The sequence below is a fragment of the Scylla paramamosain genome, chromosome 2 (genome assembly GCF_035594125.1).
Source record: "Scylla paramamosain isolate STU-SP2022 chromosome 2, ASM3559412v1, whole genome shotgun sequence".
NCBI lineage: Eukaryota > Metazoa > Arthropoda > Malacostraca > Decapoda > Portunidae > Scylla > Scylla paramamosain.
The window spans coordinates 18,439,447-18,461,908 of record NC_087152.1 but is presented as its reverse complement, the minus strand read 5'-3'; the positions used below and the strand labels follow the sequence as shown (position 1 = coordinate 18,461,908).

Sequence of the window (22,462 nt, the reverse complement as noted above, 5' to 3'; positions counted from 1 at the left end):
TTTGTTGTTTTCTATGAGTGATCAGAAACAATAAAAAGGTATGGATTACTATAAGTGTAGCCGCACCGGCTGGGCATCAATTGGCTCTCAGGTGATCTGTTTTACTGATCACACCCATCATCGTAGGGTCGAGGAAAGGCAGTTCTCCCTGACACGTTTATTGATGAGGTAGGCATGACCGTAAGAACTGCGAACAAGTTCTCGGTCTCAATTTCTTACAAAATAACATTATACACTGATATTAAACACTTTCAACATATTACAATATTCATTAACAATACATGCAATTAACTTGGCACTATGACAATCAGTTTTTACTACAAAATTAAAGTATTTATCTCGGTCACCATCCTGCCCGTCTTTGTCTGAGCGCGACTTGGCCGTGGGTGATGCCCGCAGGCGACCAGCAGGTTAACCCCACACTACCAACAAATGAGCATCGGCTTTGCTGCTTAATATAGCATTGAATACTGATACTTACACATATTACACGTTTTCATGCAAATAGAAAACTATTGAACATTTCACTTATAAATGCTGAGGAATAATGACGTGAGGTACATACGCTTTACATACATTAACAATAAGCTATATGGGAATCTAACAAAAGGCTCAGAGAGAGAGAGAGAGAGAGAGAGAGTTCACACCAACTCCACGTCCACAAGATTTTTCAAGTACTTGTGTGATGCAGCGGCACGCCCATGCCCCCTCCGATAGAGTAATGATGTGAAGATACGTGTTCAAGGAAAAAGCAATTTCCTAGACTGAACATCGAATTCTGAGGTTTTGTACGTGTAGGTGTGATTGTGAGTGTGTGTGTGTGTGTGTGTGTGTGTGTGTGTGTGTGTGTGTGTGTGTGTGTGTGTCTGAGATATGTGAAAGCTAGCCAGTAGACACACACTTGCCCACACCTGTCCCGCAGCTCTAGTACTTGTGCCAGCACCCATTCCACACCCGTCCCGAATCCCCGGCGGATGCTGCACCCGCAGCACTTGTCCCACATCCGCAGCATCCATCCCATACCCTCACCACTCGTCCCGCTCCTGCAGCACCTGTCCCTGCACTCGCAGCATCCGTCCGGCACCCGCAGCACCCGTCCCGCACCCATAGCACTTGTCATGCACCTGCAGCACCTATTCTGCACTCGCAGCACCTGTCCCGCACCTGCAGCACTTGTCCCACACCTGCAGCATCCATCCCACAACTGCAGCGCTTGTCTCGTACCCGCACCGCCAGTCCCACACTTATTCCGCACCCACAGCACCATCCCACAACGCCTGTGCCAGCACTCTTTGCCCGCACCCATAAAGTGCTTCAGCACAGCATTTCTCACCCGCCCCGTAGCCTTAAAGTCTATTTTATTTATTTATTTATTTTTTTTTTATGTAGGAAGGACACTGGCCAAGGGCAACAAAAATCCAATAAAAAAAATATGCCCACTGAAATGCCAGTCCCATAAAAGGGTCAAAGTAGTGGTCAAAAATTGATGAATAAGTGTCTTGAAACCTCCCTCTTGAAGGAATTCAAGTCATAGTAAGGTGGAAATACAGAAGTTTACCAGAGAAAGGAATGAATAATTGAGAATACTGGTTAACTCCTGCGTTAGAGAGGTGGACAGAATAGGGGTGAGAGAAAGAAGAAAGTCTTGTGCAGCGAGGCCGAGGGAGAAGGGGAGGCATGCAGTTAGCAAGATCAGAAGAGCAGTTAGCGTGAAAATAGCGGTAGAAGACAACTAGAGATGCAACATTGCGGCAGAGAGAGAGAGGCTGAAGACAGTCAGTTAGAGGAGAGGAGTTGATGAGACGAAAAGCTTTTGATTCCACCCTGTCTAGAAGAGCAGCATGAGTGGAACCCCTCCAGACATGTGAAGCATACTCCATACATGAACGGATAAGGCCCTTGTACAGAGTTAGCAGCGGGGGGGGGTGAGAAAAACTGGCGGAGACGTCTCAGAACACCTAACTTCATAGAAGCTGTTTTAGCTAGAGATGAGATGTGAAGTTTCCAGTTCAGATTATAAGTAAAGGACAGACCGAGGATGTTCAGTGTAGGAGAAGGGGACAGTTGAGTGTCACTGAAGAAGAGGGGATAGTTGTCTGGAAGATTGTGTCGAGTTAATAGATGGATGAATTGAGTTTTTGAGGCATTGAACAATACCAAGTTTGCTCTGACCCAATCAGAAATTTTAGAAAGATCAGAAGTGAAGCATTCTGTGGCTTCCCTGCGTGAAATGTTTACCTCCTGAAGGGTTGGACATCTATGAAAAGACGTGGAAAAGTGCAGGGTGGTATCATCAGCGTAGAAGTGGATAGGACAAGAAGTTTGGTTTAGAAGGTCATTAATGAATAATAAGAAGAGAGTGGGTGACAGGACAGAATCCTGAGGAATACCACTGTTAATAGATTTAGGAGAAGAACAGTGACCGTGAGATGAAGTTACAGAGAGAAGGATAGAAACCGTAGGAGGGTAGATTGGGAATCAAAGCTTTGTGCCAGACTCTATCAAAAGCTTTTGATATGTCCAAGGCAACAGCAAAAGTTTCACCAAAATCTCTAAAAGAGGATGACCAAGACTCAGTAAGGAAAGCCAGAAGATCACCAATAGAGCGGCCTTGATGGAACCCATACTGGCGATCAGATAGAAGGTTGTGAAGTGATAGATGTTTAAGAATCTTCCTGTTGAGGATAGATTCAAAAACTTTAGATAGGCAGGAAATTAAAGCAATAGGACGGTAGTTTGAGGGATTAGAACGATCACCCTTTTTAAGAACAGATTGAATGTAGGCAAACTTCCAGCAAGAAGGAAAGGTAGATGTTGACAGACAGAGCTGAAAGAGTTTGACTACACAAGCTGCAAGCACGGAGGCACAGTTTCGGAGAACAATAGAAGGGACCCCATCAGGTCCATAAGCCTTCCGAGGGTTTAGGCCAGCGAGGGCATGGAAAACATCATTGCGAAGAATTTTAATACGTGGCATGAAGTAGTCAGAGGGTGGAGGAGAGGGAGGAACAAGCCCAGAATCGTCCAAGGTAGAGTTTTTAGCAAAGGTTTGAGTGAAGAGTTCAGCTTTAGAAATAGATATGATAGCAGTGGTGCCATCTGGTTGAAATAGAGGAGGGAAAGAAGAAGAAGCAAAGTTATTAGAGATATTTTTGGCTAGATGCCAGAAATCACGAGGGGAGTTAGATCTTGAAAGGTTTTGACATTTTCTGTTAATGAAGGAGTTTTTGGCTAGTTGGAGAACAGACTTGGCATGGTTCGGGGCAGAAATATAAAGTGCATGAGATTCTGGTGATGGAAGGCTTAACTATCTTTTGTGGGCCATCTCTCTATCATGTATAGCACGAGAGCAAGCTGTGTTAAACCAAGGTTTAGAAGGTTTAGGACGAGTAAAAGAGTGAGGAATGTACGCCTCCATGCCAGACACTATCACCTCTGTTATTCGCTGAGCACACAAAGACGGGTCTCTGACACGGAAGCAGTAGTCATTCCAAGGAAAATCAGCAAAATACCTCCTCAGGTCCCCCCAACTAGCAGAGGCAAAACGCCAGAGGCACCTCATCCTGAGGAAGGATTGGAGCGATAGGACAAGATAAAGATAATGAGATTGTGATCGGAGGAGTCCAACGGAGAAGAAAGGGTGACAGCATAAGCAGAAGGATTAGAGGTCAGGAAAAGGTCAAGAATGTTGGGCGTATCTCCAAGACGGTGAGGAATACGAGTAGGGTGTTGCACCAATTGTTCTAGGTCATGAAGATAGCAAAGTTGTAGACTAGTTCACCAGGATGGTCAGTGAAGGGAGAGGAAAGCCAAAGCTGGTGGTGAACATTGAAGTCTCCAAGAATGGAGATATCTGCAAAACAGAAGAGGGTCAGAATGTGCTCCACTTTGGAAGTTAAGTAGTCAAAGAATTTCTTATAGTCAGAAGAGTTAGGTGAGAGGTATACAGCACAGATAAATTTAGTATGAGAGTGACTCTGTAGTCGTAGCCTGATGGTGGAAAACTCGGAAGATTCAAAAGCGTGGGCACGAGAGCAGGTTAAGTCATTGCGCACATAAACGCAGCATCCAGCTTTGGATCGAAAATGAGGATAGAGAAAGTAGGAGGGAACAGAAAAGGGGCTACTGCCAGTTGCCTCAGACACCTGAGTTTCAGTGAGGAAAAGAAGATGAGGTTTGGAAGAGGAGAGGTGGTGTTCTACAGATTGAAAATTAGATCTTAGACCGCGAATGTTGCAGAAGTTAATGAAGAAAAAGTTGAGGGGGGTGTCAAGACAGTTAGGGTCGTCGACAGAAAGTCAGTCGGATCTGGGGACATTTATGGTCCCCTCCCCAGATGGGGACTCCGAGGCTGGTGTAGGAGTCGCCATGATGATTTTTAAAATTTTGAGTGAAGGGTGTGTGTGTTATTAGGTGCTTGTAGTTTTGTGTGGAGGAAGAGAGTTGTCTTTAGAGGGCAGGCTGTGACTCCCCTCTTGTGTTGTGAGACACAAAAGGAAACGTTCAGTGAGGTCACAGCTGGGTTTAATGATAAGTTCACAGCACCCCCTGAACAGTGCTTTAGACCTCACTGGGAGTAATTATCGTTTCGGCAGGTGTCTACTGCCTCCTCCATGCCCACATCTTATTGCAAAGTGATCTGTTGGTAAATAGTTCAGTGTTAGAAACAGTTATTAGTTATGTTATATTCAAAAGAGTGAAAAGGTATTATATAACATTAAACTTCACAAATGACTACAAGAAAATTATTTAGTTTCTTAAAGTTGCTTTGTGTGTCTCATATTTTCAATGTTAGCCTTAAAATAAAAGTTCAGGTACTCCTTGTTAGATGGAGATGGAGTCAGAGGTTCTACTGGAACCTGCATGGGCGGCTCCATTTCATGATACACCAGCCATGTTTCGGACATTCACCTGGAAATTATCTCATACAATCCGCATTCTTCATCATATATTTGGTCTGCTAAGTAATGTACTGTGAAGCGCCAGCTCTCTTGAACTGCCTTCTCCAACCCATTCCTGCACCACTCCGTAATCTGAAAAGTAGTTGCCCCTGTTTAGCTCATCTCGAGATGATCCGAGCCCGCCCCCTCACCCGCAGTTATTCTCAAGGAAGAATCGCAAATCTCCCGCATCAGATTTTTTTTTCTCTTTTCACATAAGCCCGCCCTGCATTGTAGCTGACACAGATCTGTGAGATAGTTCTTACAAATTTCTAAGACACACCAACCCACCCACCCACACCCACTGATACGTATGCTTCACTCCCAAACACACACACACACACACACACACACACACACACACAACGTGTCATATCATTACAAGCTTACCATAATCATTCTTTTTTCATGTCTTTTTAGGAATCAAACACGCCAGAAACTAAATCAATCAGTCAATTAAGAACAGTATATATATTCATAAGAAGGTAGGCAAATAGACAGATACTAATGAATAAGTTTATAAAAATAGTTACATAAATAAATGAATAAGTAAATAAATAAATAAATAAAGGAATAGAGGAAAAAGTTAAAAGAAAAAAAAGTAGGAAAACCGCTCTTTGCACGGGGAATCACAGAGCCATCCCCCCAAGCCGTCCCTCCTTGGTTGCCAGTCGCTTTAAAAACCAGCAGCGCGACCATCTCCACACCACAAACCCTGCTGCACTCCAGGTTGCATCGCTCTCCTCAGCTTTGTTCCAGCATGGTAAGACAGTTCTGATGCTCCTCACAGCAAGAAATCCATTTAGTCAATATATTTTGCTTTGTGTGTGTGTGTGTGTGTGTGTGTGTGTGTGTGTGTGTTCACTTTGCTGAAGTATGCAGATTTCAGCGAAGGTCGTGTTGTCCTATTTTCATGTTTACTTTTATCCAACTTAGTTTTGGACTGATATTCCTTGTCTGCTCTGCATGTGTGTGTGTCTGTGTGTGTGTGTGTGTGTGTGTGTGTGTGTGTGTGTGTGTGTGTGTGTGTGTGTGTGTGTGTGTGTGTGTGTGTTCACTTTGCTGAAGTATGCAGATTTCAGCGAAGGTCGTGTTGTCCTATTTTCATGTTTACTTTTATCCAACTTAGTTTTGGACTGATATTCCTTGTCTGCTCTGCATGTGTGTGTGTCTGTGTGTGTGTGTGTGTGTGTGTGTGTGTGTGTGTGTGTGTGTTCACTTTGCTGAAGTATGCAGATTTCAACGAAGGTCGTGTTGTCCTATTTTCATGTTTACTTTTATCCAACTTAGTTTTGGACTGATATTCCTTGTCTGCTCTGCATTTGTTTCATTCCAGACCATTCATATTAATTTGCAGTCTACATCCCTTTTCCAACATTACTCTTAGTGTGCATTTCTGGTGACTGACAGTCCTGTATTATTACAGCTCTCTCTCTCTCTCTCTCTCACGGGCCTGGCACCTCCCCTCGTGTCTTAAAAGAAGCTAAATGTGAATTAGTTCAACTCTGACTTTACTATTCAATAGATCCCTGCCGTCCGGTTCAATGCCTGATTAGTGAAACCTCATTAACGTAACTCTGATTTTCATAAACGGTAGTAAATCTTTACCCAACAATTAATGGCCAGTTACGTCATCCTCAGCCGCATGCAAAATGCTAGAAACACTTATAAGTGATAAACTTGTTAATCACTTAGTGGAAAACAACTTATTTAAAAATAATCAACGCTCTTGTTTGACGAACCTCTTAGATCTTCTATGATATTGTGAACCAGCATGACGAAAGTAAAAGCGGTAGATATAATATATCTTGATTCGCAAAGTCCCCCATAGACGTTTACTGAATAAATTGAAATCGCACGGCATCCTAGGCAGCGTGTTGAGATGGGTAGGAAACTGGCTAAACAACCGTAAATAAAGAGTAGTTACAAATGGGAAAGCATCCAAGTGGAGTAACGTAACCAGCGGAGTGCTACAGGAATTCATTTAAGGACATGTTCTCTTCCTTGTTCATATAAACGACATAGATGAGGTTGTCACCAATGTAATATCGAAATTTGCTGATGGCACCAAAATAGTGAATATCTTAGTCTCTAACGAACGAGTAAAGGAACTGCAGAACAATCGAGTCAAGTTATTAGAGTTGGAACAAACCTTGCAAATGAGTTTTCATTAACACTGATGTGTAAAGTGCTTCATATAGAGTATTAAAACAAGAAAGCAAAGTTTATTATGATTGGTACTCAACATAAAAGTGTAGATAGCGAAATTGATTTAGGAGTGTCAATATCGAGCAGCCTAAAACCTAGCCAACAATGTTCAGACATTGTAAATAAACCGAACAAAATAATTGGCTTTAATCGGAAGATCATCTGAATATCTGGTTTAAAACTACGATGCTCACTCTATATAATTCTCTGGTCCGTCCCCATTTGGAATATTAAGTTCAAATATGGTACCCCTATCCCCATAAAAACATAAATAAATTAGATTGGGTTCAGCGTAGAGTAACAAAAAATATACCATGCCTAAGAAACCAATTATAAGAAGAACGACTTAAAGAATTAAACATATTCAAGTATTCAAGTATTTAAAATCATCAAAGGCACTGATAAAATGGACTGCAGTAAGTATTTCACGATACACTGTTCAAATTACACGCAAGGAAACGGTTGCAAAATTATTGGGAAATCCTTCATTTCTCATGAACCCAAAATTTTCTTTTTCCATTGTACCCTCATTTTATTCCTCAAGACGTGATAGACTGCAATACTGTAGACTAGAGACTTTTAAATGCCGTCTTGGTAAATATTTTGCCTCAAATCTGCGGTTGACGGCCTTGCATGCAGGAAATGGAAGCACTTCATTTCATCTATTTTCATTCTTTCCTATAATATTTCCTTCGGGTTTTTTCTTTTCCAACCCCGTAAGATATTAATTTCCGACCTGTTTCATGTACAGATTATGCCGGAGGGAATGGAGGGTATGGAGAGACAGCCTTCTGCTTTACCGTCCTTTTCTTCTATTATCACCGTAGTTGTCCTAGGTCAGGTCACCTCGTGAGGACCGCAAGGTCTGTTGTGACCTGTGTATCTATGTAACTCACTCTCTCTCTCTCTCTCTCTCTCTCTCTCTCTCTCTCTCTCTCTCTCTCTCTCTCTCTCTCTCTCTCTCTCTCTCTCTCTCGTGTATGTGTGTGTGTGTGTGTGTGTGTGTGTGTGTGTGTGTGTGTTACATAATACATTATACTCCAGCTTCGCATTGTGACTGTCGCCGTCGTGGTGCTTGTGGTGGTGATGGATGCTGAGGCTGGGAGGCCTAGTCCTTCTCCAAGCTGCAGGAGCTGGTGCAAAAGGCCTGGACACCCTGAAAAGAACGCTTTTTACTGCTGTGACTTCGGGATTGGTACTGTTGGGAAACCTTTCGCAAGTAAGTAAATATAAACTGTTTCTCTCAAAATCTAATTTATAATCATATATAATGACTTTGTATTTATTTTAAATACATGATACATAATACAGAGTATGATACATTCAGGACCTAAAAAATCATTTTAATACTTAAGTAATTTGTTAATCTATCACACCTGACATCTTTCACGAGTTGAAATGTTATGTATCATATTTTTCTTATTATTTCGTCAGCACACCCTGGCAAGTGTCCCCACCGTCCTATCTGTCCCGAGGGTCTGTATACCAGGGGACCTGCTCCCACGGTAAGTTTTTGTTGCACATTAGCTCCATTCAGAGATTGTGGTCTTCATGATATCTTCAACTTTGGCTAGGCAAATACTTACTATCATATATATTAGAATCACATCTACACAATTATGTTATCTATTAATCTACCTGTTATAAATAGGTATCATCTATATCATTTGCGACTCGTAGTGTTTTATACCATTAGAGAAATAAGATAGCTTACCTAGTTACAAATTAAATATAATAATATAAATGCAATCACGAGCTGATATCCGATTATTATTAAGATGATATAACGTTCTTTCTCGCAGGTATGTGCTCACGACGGCCAGTGCTCCAAGCACGAGAAGTGCTGTGCTGATGCCTGCCTTGAACACCACACCTGTCTGCTTGCTGACCCATAGTGACCTGGCCCTCAAAACCTTCACGTCCTGTCCTTCTTAATCCGAGAAAGTAGAAGGAAGAGAGAAATCTGAGAAATTAAGATGAATTTGTTATTGTTGTTTGCTCGTTTAATATTTTCTCATGTTTTGAGTTTTGAAAAAGCTCTTTTGATGTAACGAATGTTTTCCCTTCAAATTAAATCAATAATGGCTTTTAATAATAGTATTTTTTTGTCCCTCATGGTTGATAAGCGACATGATAAACACACATATTATTATATTATGAGTAAGGTAAGAACTTATCGGAGAATTCAAAGGCCATTAATTCCCACAAGTGTCAATTTGTCATCCATGTCCATGAATTTCCATAACTTTCCCTCAAAGCTTTCCATTGAATATATGAATGATCTGATTACTGAATATGTTCTAGTCATCTACCATGTCATTTCTTCCCAGCTTCCTTTTTTAGAATTTTGCTTTATCAAGCTTGAATTCGTTACTTCTAGTCTCCTGATTACTAATCGCAATGTTCTTGTCACCATTATTCTGGATATGGAAACATTTAGTTTATTTTTTTGTCTCTTTTAACACTTTCTATTTAGGCAAAACAATCAGAAAGAAAAATTATGATGTCGAAGAGAGAGAGAGAGAGAGAGAGAGAGAGAGAGAGAGAGAGAGAGAGAGAGAGAGAGAGAGAGAGAGAGAAGGGGGGGAGGGATAAACACGTTTTTATTAATATGGACAAATCTGTCAAGCTGAAAAGAAAGCTGACTAGAACAAAATTAGCAAATTATATATATATATATATATATATATATATATATATATATATATATATATATATATATATATATATATATATATATATATATATATATATATATATATATATATATATATATATATATATATATATATATATATATATATAAAGGGAAGTGACGAAAGTAAAGAAATTGGCGACAGGAAGAGAAACAATTATGTCAAGAAAAAAAAAGTTACAAAGGAAAAGAAGAGAGAGAGAGAGAGAGAGAGAGAGAGAGAGAGAGAGAGAGAGAGAGAGAGAGAGAGAGAGAGAGAGAGAGAGAGAGAGAGAGAAATTAAATAGTTGGCAGAGTGATAAGTTGTGTAATCAACATCTAGGTAACTGAAGTTTAATGATAATATATATCGTAACTGATACGTAAGCGTCGGGCATAATTTACGAATAACAAGCAAAGTTCTCTTCCTTTCCGAAGCTTCGAAGAGGTGTCAACACGTCACATTTTTCTCTGTTTGTATTGTGAGTTCTGACTTCAGTGTTTAGTCGTTATTGACGACTCAACCTTAGAACCGGGTAACGTTAATTCAGGAGAACTCAGCGATCTGTCGTCATCTACCACGGAAGGAGGTGAGCCTATGGAGCTGATTCCCCATTGTGTCAATTTTCCCATCATGTTTTCCTAGTGGTGTTAAGGCAGTGTCTTTGTGACAAGGCATTTCTTTCTTTCTCATAGATTTCTTTCTGAGTACATCAAAATGTTGTCCTTTGCCTTTCTCAATTCCTCATAGGTACATGTAAGAAGGAAGACAGGGGAAACATATAATGTGGTGAGAAACATAAGAGCAGTATTCAACTATCTGGATAAAGAGATGATTAGGAATTTAATTGTGACAATAATAAGACCTTGTCTGGAATATGCGGCAGTGATATGGTCTCCCAGCATTAAAAGGGACATAAAAATAGTAGAGAGAATACAACGAGCAGTGACAAAGTTGTCTCCGATCCTATCAGACATTGTATGAAGAGAGACTAAAGAAACTAGCCCACCTTGCGAGAGAGAAGGCAGAGAGGTGACCTAATTGCGTTATATTGGATTTTGTCAGGCTATGAAAAACTGGACCAGTTATTTGGTGGTGAGAGACTTTATAGAAGCACAACAGGGCATGAGAAGAAGGTGAAGAAGGGTGTGTGTAGAAGGGATATGAAGTGATATGAAGATCTGAATATGAAGTGAAGGAAAGGTGGTTCATGCATTATATAAACGTTACAGTTCATAGAAAAAATATATATTTGTAAATAAATACATTAATAAATGAACAACTTCAAGTTGTGTCACACCATCACCATGAAGAAGAGCCTCCATCTCTACCTTTTCCAGATCTTTTGAAATCTGTTCAAATCACATTATATTTTAAGATTTGCCACGATGTAAAAAAAAAAAAAAGTTGGGATGTAAAAAATATATGAATAAATAAATAAGAAGCCAGGACTATTGGGCAATATTATTTTCAACCACGATGCTGCTGCTATAGGTCATTACAACTTCAGAGGCCTCAACTGCCTCATCCCTGTGAAGGCCCTTGCTTCAGGTCCTGCACCAATTCAAATTTTCCAGCCGGCCGGGTAGACGCTGACAAGTATGCTTATTAGCATTGACTATCTAGAGACCACCCAATCCGACACTACACCCCTTTTATTAGTCGAGTCATACAGATACTGTACAAGAACACTCACTCACAAAAGCCCAAGTACCCGACAACCTCTCTGAGAGGTTATGTGCCCTTTAAGAACGGACTCGTTCTTTTTAACACAGGATTAACTTATTGTCAGCTCATATGGGAAGGGAAAGTGAGGATAACAAAGAGAGATATAGGTGAGAAAATTGGGCCTCTGAATCACGGGAGACTATGGTACTGGAAGATAAAATATTGTAATGATTGCAATCATTAATACTAAGGATGAGTATGATAAAAATATCAATAATAATATCAAATTATCATAGTTATTATCAATACTATAATAATAATGATATACTACTACTACTACTACTACTACTTCTACTACTATTACTACTACTACTACTACTACTACTACTACTACTACTACTACTAATAATAATAATAATAATAATAATAATAATAATAATAATAATTATTATTATTATTATTATTATTATTATTATTATTATTATTATTATTATTATTATTATCATTTTTCTCTCTCTCTCTCTCTCTCTCTCTCTCTCTCTCTCTCTCTCTCTCTCTCTCTGTTCCCAACCCATAAACCCCGCTTCCCAATGAGTCCGCAAGATCATAGAGGGATGAAGGGAGAATAGGCAAAATAAACTATTTCCGACGTGTTTTATGCTCAAAATCGGTTATAACAAAAATAAATGAATAAATAACGAATAGTTTTGTACTCAAAATGCAGTTTGGTTCTAATGTAAAAATTTACCATACCTGCTACTTCGTATTCCTCCAAGAGACTCACACTGATCATCCCAAACAGTTTGCAGCGATCAAAACGAATGGTCAAGTGCTGAGTGAAGTTTGTCTGATTTCAGATTTCGTTCCGGTACACAGAATGGCTGTCGGTTTTAATGAACTAAGAGGGAAAACACCTAGTGAAAGGGATAAATTTGCAGTTTCAATCAATACTCCCATCCTCTATTTATTTCACTAAAGCCAACAAACATAGGGGCCTGGTAGGAATGCAATTTTTTTTTTTTTTTTTTTGTGGGGGGGTGGTGGGGAAAGCCAAAATGAGGATTTTTTTTATTCCCAAAAATTTTAAGGATGACAAACGGGATATTTCGAAAACAGGAAATTTCTACGTTATCCTAACCTAACATAACCAATCTAACCTAACAGGAGGTGGGGGAGCTTCGATCCCCACTGGACCCCCTTTAAGGTCACTAACCTAACATTACCTAACCTAATCTCCTAACCCCTCCCCATAAAGTAAACTAACGTAACTTAACATTTTGTAACCTCCTACATTCTGCCATCACTACATACCAACAGTAACTAAAAACGAAAAATACCTCAAGAAAAAGTTGAGGGAACTGTCGGTAAACTACCAGTTCGTATATTTACAGCCAGCACACGTCTCTCTTACGTAGCCGTGGTCTAACTGACGTAGCACGGACAGCTGGGTTCTCCTTCCTCTTTAAACATACGTGCCTATATGTGATTGACCGACAAATTTCCTCGTGACCTGATTCGCAGCAGGTAACCCCACGTCATCACAGATGTTAACACGCGACTCAATGTCACGTCACCATCGCGCATGCTCACCATTAATAACAAACATACGAACACACTTAGCACCGTACGAGAGACGACTGGAAGTGGATCTAAGCTAGAATTAACTTAAGACCTTCGAAATTCTCATCTGGAATTATTATTAATTTCCGACAGGGTAAAATAGGGCTACAAATGCTCCAAACAGTGAGATGTACACCTTGTGAAGAGCTATAGTTACGTACGATATATTTGTTGAAACTGCAGTAATACCATGAAAGGCTCAAAATAACTGGTGATCGGATCTGGCGACGACACTGCCTTAACACCATTAGGAAAACATGATGGGAAAATTGACACAATGGGGAATCAACTCCATAGGCTCACCTCCTTCCGTGGTAGATGACGACAGATCGCTGAGTTCTCCTGAATTAACGTTACCCGGTTCTAAGGTTGAGTCGTCAATAACGACTAAACACTGAAGTCAGAACTCACAATACAAACAGAGAAAAATGTGACGTGTTGACACCTCTTCGAAGCTTCGGAAAGGAAGAGAACTTTGCTTGTTATTCGTAAATTATGCCCGACGCTTACGTATCAGTTACGATATATATTATCATTAAACTTCAGTTACCTAGATGTTGATTACACATCTTATCACTCTGCCAGCTATTTAATTTCTCTCTCTCTCTCTCTCTCTCTCTCTCTCTCTCTCTCTCTCTCTCTCTCTCTCTCTCTCTCTCTCTTCTTTTCCTTTGTAACTTTTTTTTTTCTTGACATAATTGTTTCTCTTCCTGTCGCCAATTTCTTTACTTTCGTCACTTCCCTTTTTTTTTCTTTTTTTTTATATATAATTTGCTAATTTTGTTCTAGTCAGCTTTCTTTTCAGCTTGACAGATTTGTCCATATTAATAAAAACGTGTTTATCCCTCCCCCCCTTCTCTCTCTCTCTCTCTCTCTCTCTCTCTCTCTCTCTCTCTCTCTCTCTCTCTCTCTCTCTCTCTCTCTCTCTCTCTTCGACATCATAATTTTTCTTTCTGATTGTTTTGCCTAAATAGAAAGTGTTAAAAGAGACAAAAAAAAATAAAATAAATGTTTCCATATCCAGAATAATGGTGACAAGAACATTGCGATTAGTAATCAGGAGACTAGAAGTAACGAATTCAAGCTTGATAAAGCAAAATTCTAAAAAAGGAAGCTGGGAAGAAATGACATGGTAGATGACTAGAACATATTCAGTAATCAGATCATTCATATATTCAATGGAAAGCTTTGAGGGAAAGTTATGGAAATTCATGGACATGGATGACAAATTGACACTTGTGGGAATTAATGGCCTTTGAATTCTCCGATAAGTTCTTACCTTACTCATAATATAATAATGTGTGTGTTTATCATGTCGCTTATCAACCATGAGGGACAAAAAAAAATACTATTATGGAAAGCCATTATTGATTTAATTTGAAGGGAAAACATTCGTTACATCAAAAGAGCTTTTTCAAAACTCAAAACATGAGAAAATATTAAACGAGCAAACAACAATAACAAATTCATCTTAATTTCTCAGATTTCTCTCTTCCTTCTACTTTCTCGGATTAAGAAGGACAGGACGTGAAGGTTTTGAGGGCCAGGTCACTATGGGTCAGCAAGCAGACAGGTGTGGTGTTCAAGGCAGGCATCAGCACAGCACTTCTCGTGCTTGGAGCACTGGCCGTCGTGAGCACATACCTGCGAGAAAGAACGTTATATCATCTTAATAATAATCGGATATCAGCTCGTGATTGCATTTATATTATTATATTTAATTTGTAACTAGGTAAGCTATCTTATTTCTCTAATGGTATAAAACACTACGAGTCGCAAATAATATAGATGATACCTATTTATAACAGGTAGATTAATAGATAACATAATTGTGTAGATGTGATTCTAATATATATGATAGTAAGTATTTGCCTAGCCAAAGTTGAAGATATCATGAAGACCATAATCTCTGAATGGAGCTAATGTGCAACAAAAACTTACCGTGGGAGCAGGTCCCCTGGTATACAGACCCTCGGGACAGATAGGACGGTGGGGACACTTGCCACGGTGTGCTGACGAAATAATAAGAAAATATGATACATAACATTTCAACTCGTGAAAGATGTCAGGTGTGATAGATTAACAAATTACTTAAGTATTAAAATGATTTTTTAGGTACTGAATGTATCATACTCTTTATTATGTATCAGACTAGTGTAAAATAAAAACAAAGTCATTATATATGATTATAAATCAGATTTTGAGAGAAACAGTTTATATTTACTTACTTGCGAAAGGTTTCCCAACAGTACCAATCCCGAAGTCACAGCAGTAAAAAGCGTTCTTTTCAGGGTGTCCAGGCCTTTTGCACCAGCTCCTGCAGCTTGGAGAAGGTCTAGGCCTCCCAGCCTCAGCATCCATCACCACCACAAGCACCACGACGGCGACAGTCACAATGCGAAGCTGGAGTATAATGTATTATGTAACACACACGCACGCACGCACACACACACACACACACACACACACACACACACACACACACACACGAGAGAGAGAGAGAGAGAGAGAGAGAGAGAGAGAGAGAGAGAGAGAGAGAGAGAGAGAGAGAGAGAGAGAGTGTGTCATAGATACACAGGTCACAACAGACCTTGCGGTCCTCACGAGGTGACCTGACCTAAGACAACTACGGTGATAATAGAAGAAAAGGACGGTAAAGCAGAGGGCTGTCTCTCCATACCCTCCATTCCCTCCGGCATAATCTGTACATGAAACAGGTCGGAAATTAATATCTTACGGGGTTGGAAAAGAAAAAAACCCGAAGGAAATTTTATAGGAAAGAACGAAAATAGATGAAATGAAGTGCTTCCATTTCCTGCATGCAAGGCCGTCAACCGCAGATTTGAGGCAAAATATTTACCAAGACGGCATTTAAAAGTCTCTAGTCTACAGTATTGCAGTCTATCACGTCTTGAGGAATAAAATGAGGGTACAATGGAAAAAGAAAATTTTGGGTTCATGAGAAATGAAGGATTTCCCAATAATTTTGCAACCGTTTCCTTGCGTGTAATTTGAACCGTGTATCGTGAAATACTTACTGCAGTCCATTTTATCAGTGCCTTTGATGATTTTAAATACTTGAATACTTGAATATGTTTAATTCTTTAAGTCGTTCTTCTTATAATTGGTTTCTTAGGCATGGTATATTTTTTGTTACTCTACGCTGAACCCGATCTAATTTATTTATGTTTTTATGGGGATAGGGGTACCATATTTGAACTTAATATTCCAATTGGGGACGGACCAGAGAATTATATAGAGTGAGCATCGTAGTTTTAAACCAGATATTCAGATGATCTTCCGATTAAAGCCAATTATTTTGTTCGGTTTATTTACAATGTCTGAACATTGTTGGCTAGGTTTTAGGCTGCTCGATATTGACACTCCTAAATCAATTTCGCTATCTACACTTTTATGTTGAGTACCAATCATAATAAACTTTGCTTTCTTGTTTTAATACTCTATATGAAGCACTTTACACATCAGTGTTAATGAAAACTCATTTGCAAGGTTTGTTCCAACTCTAATAACTTGACTCGATTGTTCTGCAGTTCCTTTACTCGTTCGTTAGAGACTAAGATATTCACTATTTTGGTGCCAGCAGCAAATTTCGATATTACATTGGTGACACCCTCATCTATGTCGTTTATATGAACAAGGAAGAGAACATGTCCTTAAATTAACTCCTGTAGCACTCCGCTGGTTACGTTACTCCACTTGGATGCTTTCCCATTAGTAACTACTCTTTATTTACGGTTGTTTAGCCAGTTTCCTACCCATCTCAACACGCTGCCTTGGATGCCGTGCGATTTCAATTTATTCAGTAAACGTCTATGGGGGACTTTGCGAATCAAGATATATTATATCTACCGCTTTTACTTTCGTCATGCTGGTTCACAATATCATAGAAGATCTAAGAGGTTCGTCAAACAAGAGCGTTGATTATTTTTAAATAAGTTGTTTTCCACTAAGTGATTAACAAGTTTATCACTTATAAGTGTTTCTAGCATTTTGCATGCGGCTGAGGATGACGTAACTGGCCATTAATTGTTGGGTAAAGATTTACTACCGTTTATGAAAATCAGAGTTACGTTAATGAGGTTTCACTAATCAGGCATTGAACCGGACGGCAGGGATCTATTGAATAGTAAAGTCAGAGTTGAACTAATTCACATTTAGCTTCTTTTAAGACACGAGGGGAGGTGCCAGGCGAGTGAGAGAGAGAGAGAGAGAGAGAGAGAGAGAGAGAGAGAGAGAGAGAGAGAGAGAGAGAGCTGTAATAATACAGGACTGTCAGTCACCAGAAATGCACACTAAGAGTAATGTTGGAAAAGGGATGTAGACTGCAAATTAATATGAATGGTCTGGAATGAAACAAATGCAGAGCAGACAAGGAATATCAGTCCAAAACTAAGTTGGATAAAAGTAAACATGAAAATAGGACAACACGACCTTCGTTGAAATCTGCATACTTCAGCAAAGTGAACACACACACACACACACACACACACACACACACACACACACACACACACACACACAAAGCAAAATATATTGACTAAATGGATTTCTTGCTGTGAGGAGCATCAGAACTGTCTTACCATGCTGGAACAAAGCTGAGGAGAGCGATGCAACCTGGAGTCCAGCAGGGTTTGTGGTGTGGAGATGGTCGGGCTGCTAGTTTATAAAGCGGCAACCAAGGAGGGACGGCTTGGGGGGATGGCTCTGTGATTCCCCGTGCGAAGAGCGGTTTTCCTACTTTTTTTTTCTTTTAACTTATTCCTTTATTCCTTTATTTATTTATTTATTTACTTATTCATTTATTTGTGTAACTATTTTTCATAAACTTATTCATTAGTATCTGTCTATTTGCCTACCTTCTTATGAATATATATACTGTTCTTAATTGACTGATTGATTTAGTTTCTGGCGTGTTTGATTCCTAAAAAAGACATGAAAAAAGAATAATTATGGTAAGCTTGTAATGTTATGACACGTTGTGTGTGTGCGTGAGTGTGTGTGTGTTTGGGAGTGGGGCATACGTATCAGTGGGTGTGGGTGGGTGGGTTGGTGTGTCTTAGAAATTTGTAAGAACTATCTCACAGATGTATTATCTGTGTCAGCTACAATGCAGGGCGGGCTTATGTGAAAAGAAAAAAAAAAAATCTGATGCGGGAGATTTGCGATTCTTCCTTGAGAATAACTGCGGGTGAGGGGGCGGGCTCGGATCATCTCGAGATGAGCTAAACAGGGGCAACTACTTTTCAGATTACGGAGTGGTGCAGGAATGGGTTGGAGAAGGCAGTTCAAGAGAGCTGGCGCTTCACAGTACATTACTTAGCAGACCGAATATAATATAATGATGAAGAATGCGGATTGTATGAGATAATTTCCAGATGAATGTCCGAAACATGGCTGGTGTATCATGAAATGGAGCCGCCCATGCAGGTTTCAGTAGAACCTCTGACTCCATCTCCATCTAACAAGCAGTACCTGAACTTTTATTTTAAGGCTAACATTGAAAATATGAGACACACAAAGCAACTTTAAGAAACTAAATAATTTTCTTGTAGTCATTTGTGAAGTTTAATATTATATAATAGCTTTTCACTCTTTTGAATATAACATAATTAATAACTGTTTCTAACACTGAACTGTTTACCAACAGATCACTTTGCAAGTAAGATGTGGGCATGGAGGAGGCAGTAGACACCTGCCGAAACGATAATTACTCCCAGTGAGGTCTAAAGCACTGTTCAGGGGATGCTGTGAACTTATCATTAAACCCAGCTGTGACCTCACTGAACATTTCCCTTTGTGTCTCACAACACAAGGGGGCAGTCACAGCCTGCCCTCTAAAGACAACTCTCTTCCTCCACACAAAACTACAAGCACCTAATAACACACACACCCTTCACTCAAAATTTTTTAAATCATCATGGCGACTCCTACACCAGCCTCGGAGTCCCCATCTGGGGAGGGGACCATAAATGTCCCCAGGTCCGACTGCCTTTCTGTCGACGACCCTAACTGTCTTGACACCCCCCTCAACTTTTTCTTCATTAACTTCTGCAACATTCGCGGTCTAAGATCTAATTTTCAATCTGTAGAACACCACCTCTCCTCTTCTAAACCTCATCTTCTTTTCCTCACTGAAACTCAGGTGTCTGAGGCAACTGACAGTAGCCCCTTTTCTGTTCCCTCCTACTTTCTCTATCCTCATTTTCGATCCAAAGCTGGATGCTGCGTTTATGTGCGCAATGACTTAACCTGCTCTCGTGCCCACGCTCTTGAATCTTTCGAGTTTTCCACCATCAGGCTCCGACTACAGAGTCACTCTCATACTAAATTTATCTGTGTTGTATACCTCTCACCTAACTCCTCTGACTATAAAAAATTCTTTGACTACTTAACTTCCAAAGTGGAGCACATTCTGACCCTCTTCCCTTTTGCAGAAATCTCCATTCTTGGAGACTTCAGTGTTCACCACCAGCTTTGGCTTTCCTCTCCCTTCACTGACCATCCTGGTGAACTAGCCTACAACTTTGCTATCCTCCATGACCTAGAGCAATTGGTTCAACACCCTACTCGTATTCCTGACCGTCTTGCAGATACGCCGAACATTCTTAACCTTTTCCTGACCTGTAATTCTTCCTTCACCAGAATCTCATGCGCTTTATATTTCTGCCTGGAACCATGCCAAGTCTGTTCTCCAACTAGCCAAAAACTCCTTCATTAACAGAAAATGTCAAAACCTTTCAAGATCTAACTCCCCTCGTGATTTTTGGCAAAAATATCTCCAATAACTTTGCTTCTTCTTTCCCTCCTCTATTTCAACCAGATGGCACCACTGCTATCACATCTATTTCTAAAGCTGAACTCTTCGCTCAAACCTTTGCTAAAAACTCTACCTTGGACGATTCTGGGCTTGTTCCTCCCTCTCCACCCTCTGACTACTTCATGCCACGTATTAAAATTCTTCGCAATGATGTTTTCCATGCCCTCGCTGGCCTAAACCCTCGGAAGGCTTATGGACCTGATGGGGTCCCTCCTATTGTTCTCCGAAACTGTGCCTCCGTGCTTGCAGCTTGTCTAGTCAAACTCTTTCAGCTTTGTCTGTCAACATCTACCTTTCCTTCTTGCTGGAAGTTTGCCTACATTCAACCTTTTCCTAAAAAGGGTGACCGTTCTAATCCCTCAAACTACCGTCCTATTGCTTTAATTTCCTGCCTATCTAAACTTTTTGAATCTATCCTCAACAGGAAGATTCTTAAACATCTATCACTTCATAACCTTCTATCTGATCGCCAGTATGGGTTCCATCAAGGCCGCTCTACTGGTGATCTTCTGGTTTTCCTTACTGAGTCTTGGTCATCCTCTTTTAGAGATTTTGGTGAAACTTTTGCTGTTGCCTTGGACATATCAAAAGCTTTTGATAGAGTCTGGCACAAAGCTTTGATTTCCAAACTACCCTCCTACGGTTTCTATCCTACTCTCTGTAACTTCATCTCAAGTTTCCTTTCTGACCATTCTATTGCTGCTGTGGTAGACGGTCACTGTTCTTCTCCTAAATCTATTAACAGTGGTGTTCCTCAGGGTTCTGTCCTGTCACCCACTCTCTTCTTATTATTCATTAATGATCTTCTAAAGCAAACTTCTTGTCCTATCCACTCCTACGCTGATGATGCCACCCTGCACTTTTCCACGTCTTTTCATAGACGTCCAACCCTTCAGGAGGTAAATATTTCACGCAGGGAAGCCACAGAATGCTTAACTTCTGATCTTTCTAAAATTTTTGATTGGAGCAGAGCAAACTTGGTATTGTTCAATGCCTCAAAAACTCAATTCATCCATCTATTAGCTCGACACAACCTTCCAGACAACTATCCCCTCTTCTTCAATGACACTCAACTGTCCCCCTCTTCTACACTGGACATCCTCGGTCTGTCCTTTACTTATAATCTGAACTGGAAACTTCACATCTCATCTCTAGCTAAAACAGCTTCAATGAAGTTAGGTGTTCTGAGACGTCTCCGCCAGTTTTCTCACCCCCACCCCCAGCTGCTAACTCTGTACAAGGGCCTTATCTGTCCATGTATGGAGTATGCTTCACATGTCTGGGGGGGGTTCCACTCATACTGCTCTTCTAGACAGGGTGGAATCAAAAGCTTCTCGTCTCATCAACTCCTCTCCTCTAACTGACTGTCTTCAGCCTCTCTCTCACCGCCGCAATGTTGCATCTCTAGCTGTCTTCTACCGATATTTTCATGCTCTTCTGATCTTGCTAACTGCATGCCTCCCCTTCTCCCTCGGCCTCGCTGCACAAGACTTTCTTCTTTTTTCTCACCCCTATTCTGTCCACCTCTCTAACACAAGAGTTAACCAGTATTCTCAATCATTCATCCCTTTCTCTGGTAAACTCTGGAACTCCCTGCCTGCTTCTGTATTTCCACCTTCCTATGACTTGAATTCCTTCAAGAGGGAGGTTTCAAGACACTGATCCATCAGTTTTTGACTACTGCTTTGACCCTTTTATGGAAATGGCATTTCAGTGGGCATTTTTTATTATTGGATTTTTGTTGCCCATGGCCAGTGTCCCTCCTACATAAAAAAAAAAAAAGCATACTCCGAGTGATTATTGTTTGTGTGGTGGCACAGAAAGAAATATGACATGATATGTGAAATTAACCACTATCACTATATTAACTGTGCTTATCTATGAGAATAAACCCTCCTTAAGGAGAGGTGACGCCATAAAAAAAATAAATAAAATTTTTTGACCCAGAGGTCAAAACTGAGTTATTAACATCAGTCATCCTTAACATGTCTGGCATTTTCTGTGAAAACCGCAAGTTGATACCATTATTCCTTTATATATTTAAATTGCCTTTGTTTACCATTATTAAAGGGCTTTAAATGCCCTGCACACCATGTGCTTGCCACATACTTGGTCATCTGGCTTAGGCACTCATAATTTTGAAGCAGTTTTTCTACTTCTTTGAGTTTATATATATATATATATATATATATATATATATATATATATATATATATATATATATATATATATATATATATATATATATATATATATATATATATATATATATATATATATATATATATATATATATATATATATATATATATATATATATAACTTCAGTTGGCAACATCACTGATGAGCCACAAGCAACTCAAGAGGGAGGCCATCCACTGTGGTCAGTCCAGTGAGATGTCAGTGTGTGTCCGTGCTCTGCTATCCAAGGCTACTTCAATTTCTTTTGTATTTGGAAGGATGCCTCATCATAATAAAGCAAAGCGTGCAAGGATAAATGCGGCAAAGAAGAT

At 39.9% G+C, this 22,462-nt stretch overlaps 2 protein-coding genes across 2 annotated transcripts; one reads left to right on the top strand and one right to left on the bottom strand.

Moving 5' to 3' along the window:
- The first annotated feature begins 5,552 nt into the window (after positions 1-5,552).
- LOC135111402 (uncharacterized) lies at positions 5,553-9,240 on the top strand. Its single transcript, XM_064024659.1, has 4 exons — positions 5,553-5,703; positions 8,193-8,367; positions 8,583-8,653; positions 8,951-9,240. Exons 1-4 carry the CDS (start codon positions 5,701-5,703, stop codon positions 9,041-9,043), a joined length of 342 nt encoding a protein of 113 aa, XP_063880729.1. The 5' UTR covers positions 5,553-5,700; the 3' UTR covers positions 9,044-9,240.
- A 5,225-nt stretch (positions 9,241-14,465) lies between these two features.
- On the bottom strand, positions 14,466-17,867 carry LOC135111391 (uncharacterized). Its single transcript, XM_064024628.1, has 4 exons — positions 17,713-17,867; positions 15,340-15,514; positions 15,053-15,123; positions 14,466-14,755 (listed from the first exon to the last, which is right to left on the bottom strand). The coding sequence occupies exons 1-4, from the start codon at positions 17,713-17,715 to the stop codon at positions 14,663-14,665; spliced, it is 342 nt and encodes a 113-aa protein (XP_063880698.1). The 5' UTR covers positions 17,716-17,867; the 3' UTR covers positions 14,466-14,662.
- Between the last annotated feature and the right edge of the window lie 4,595 nt (positions 17,868-22,462).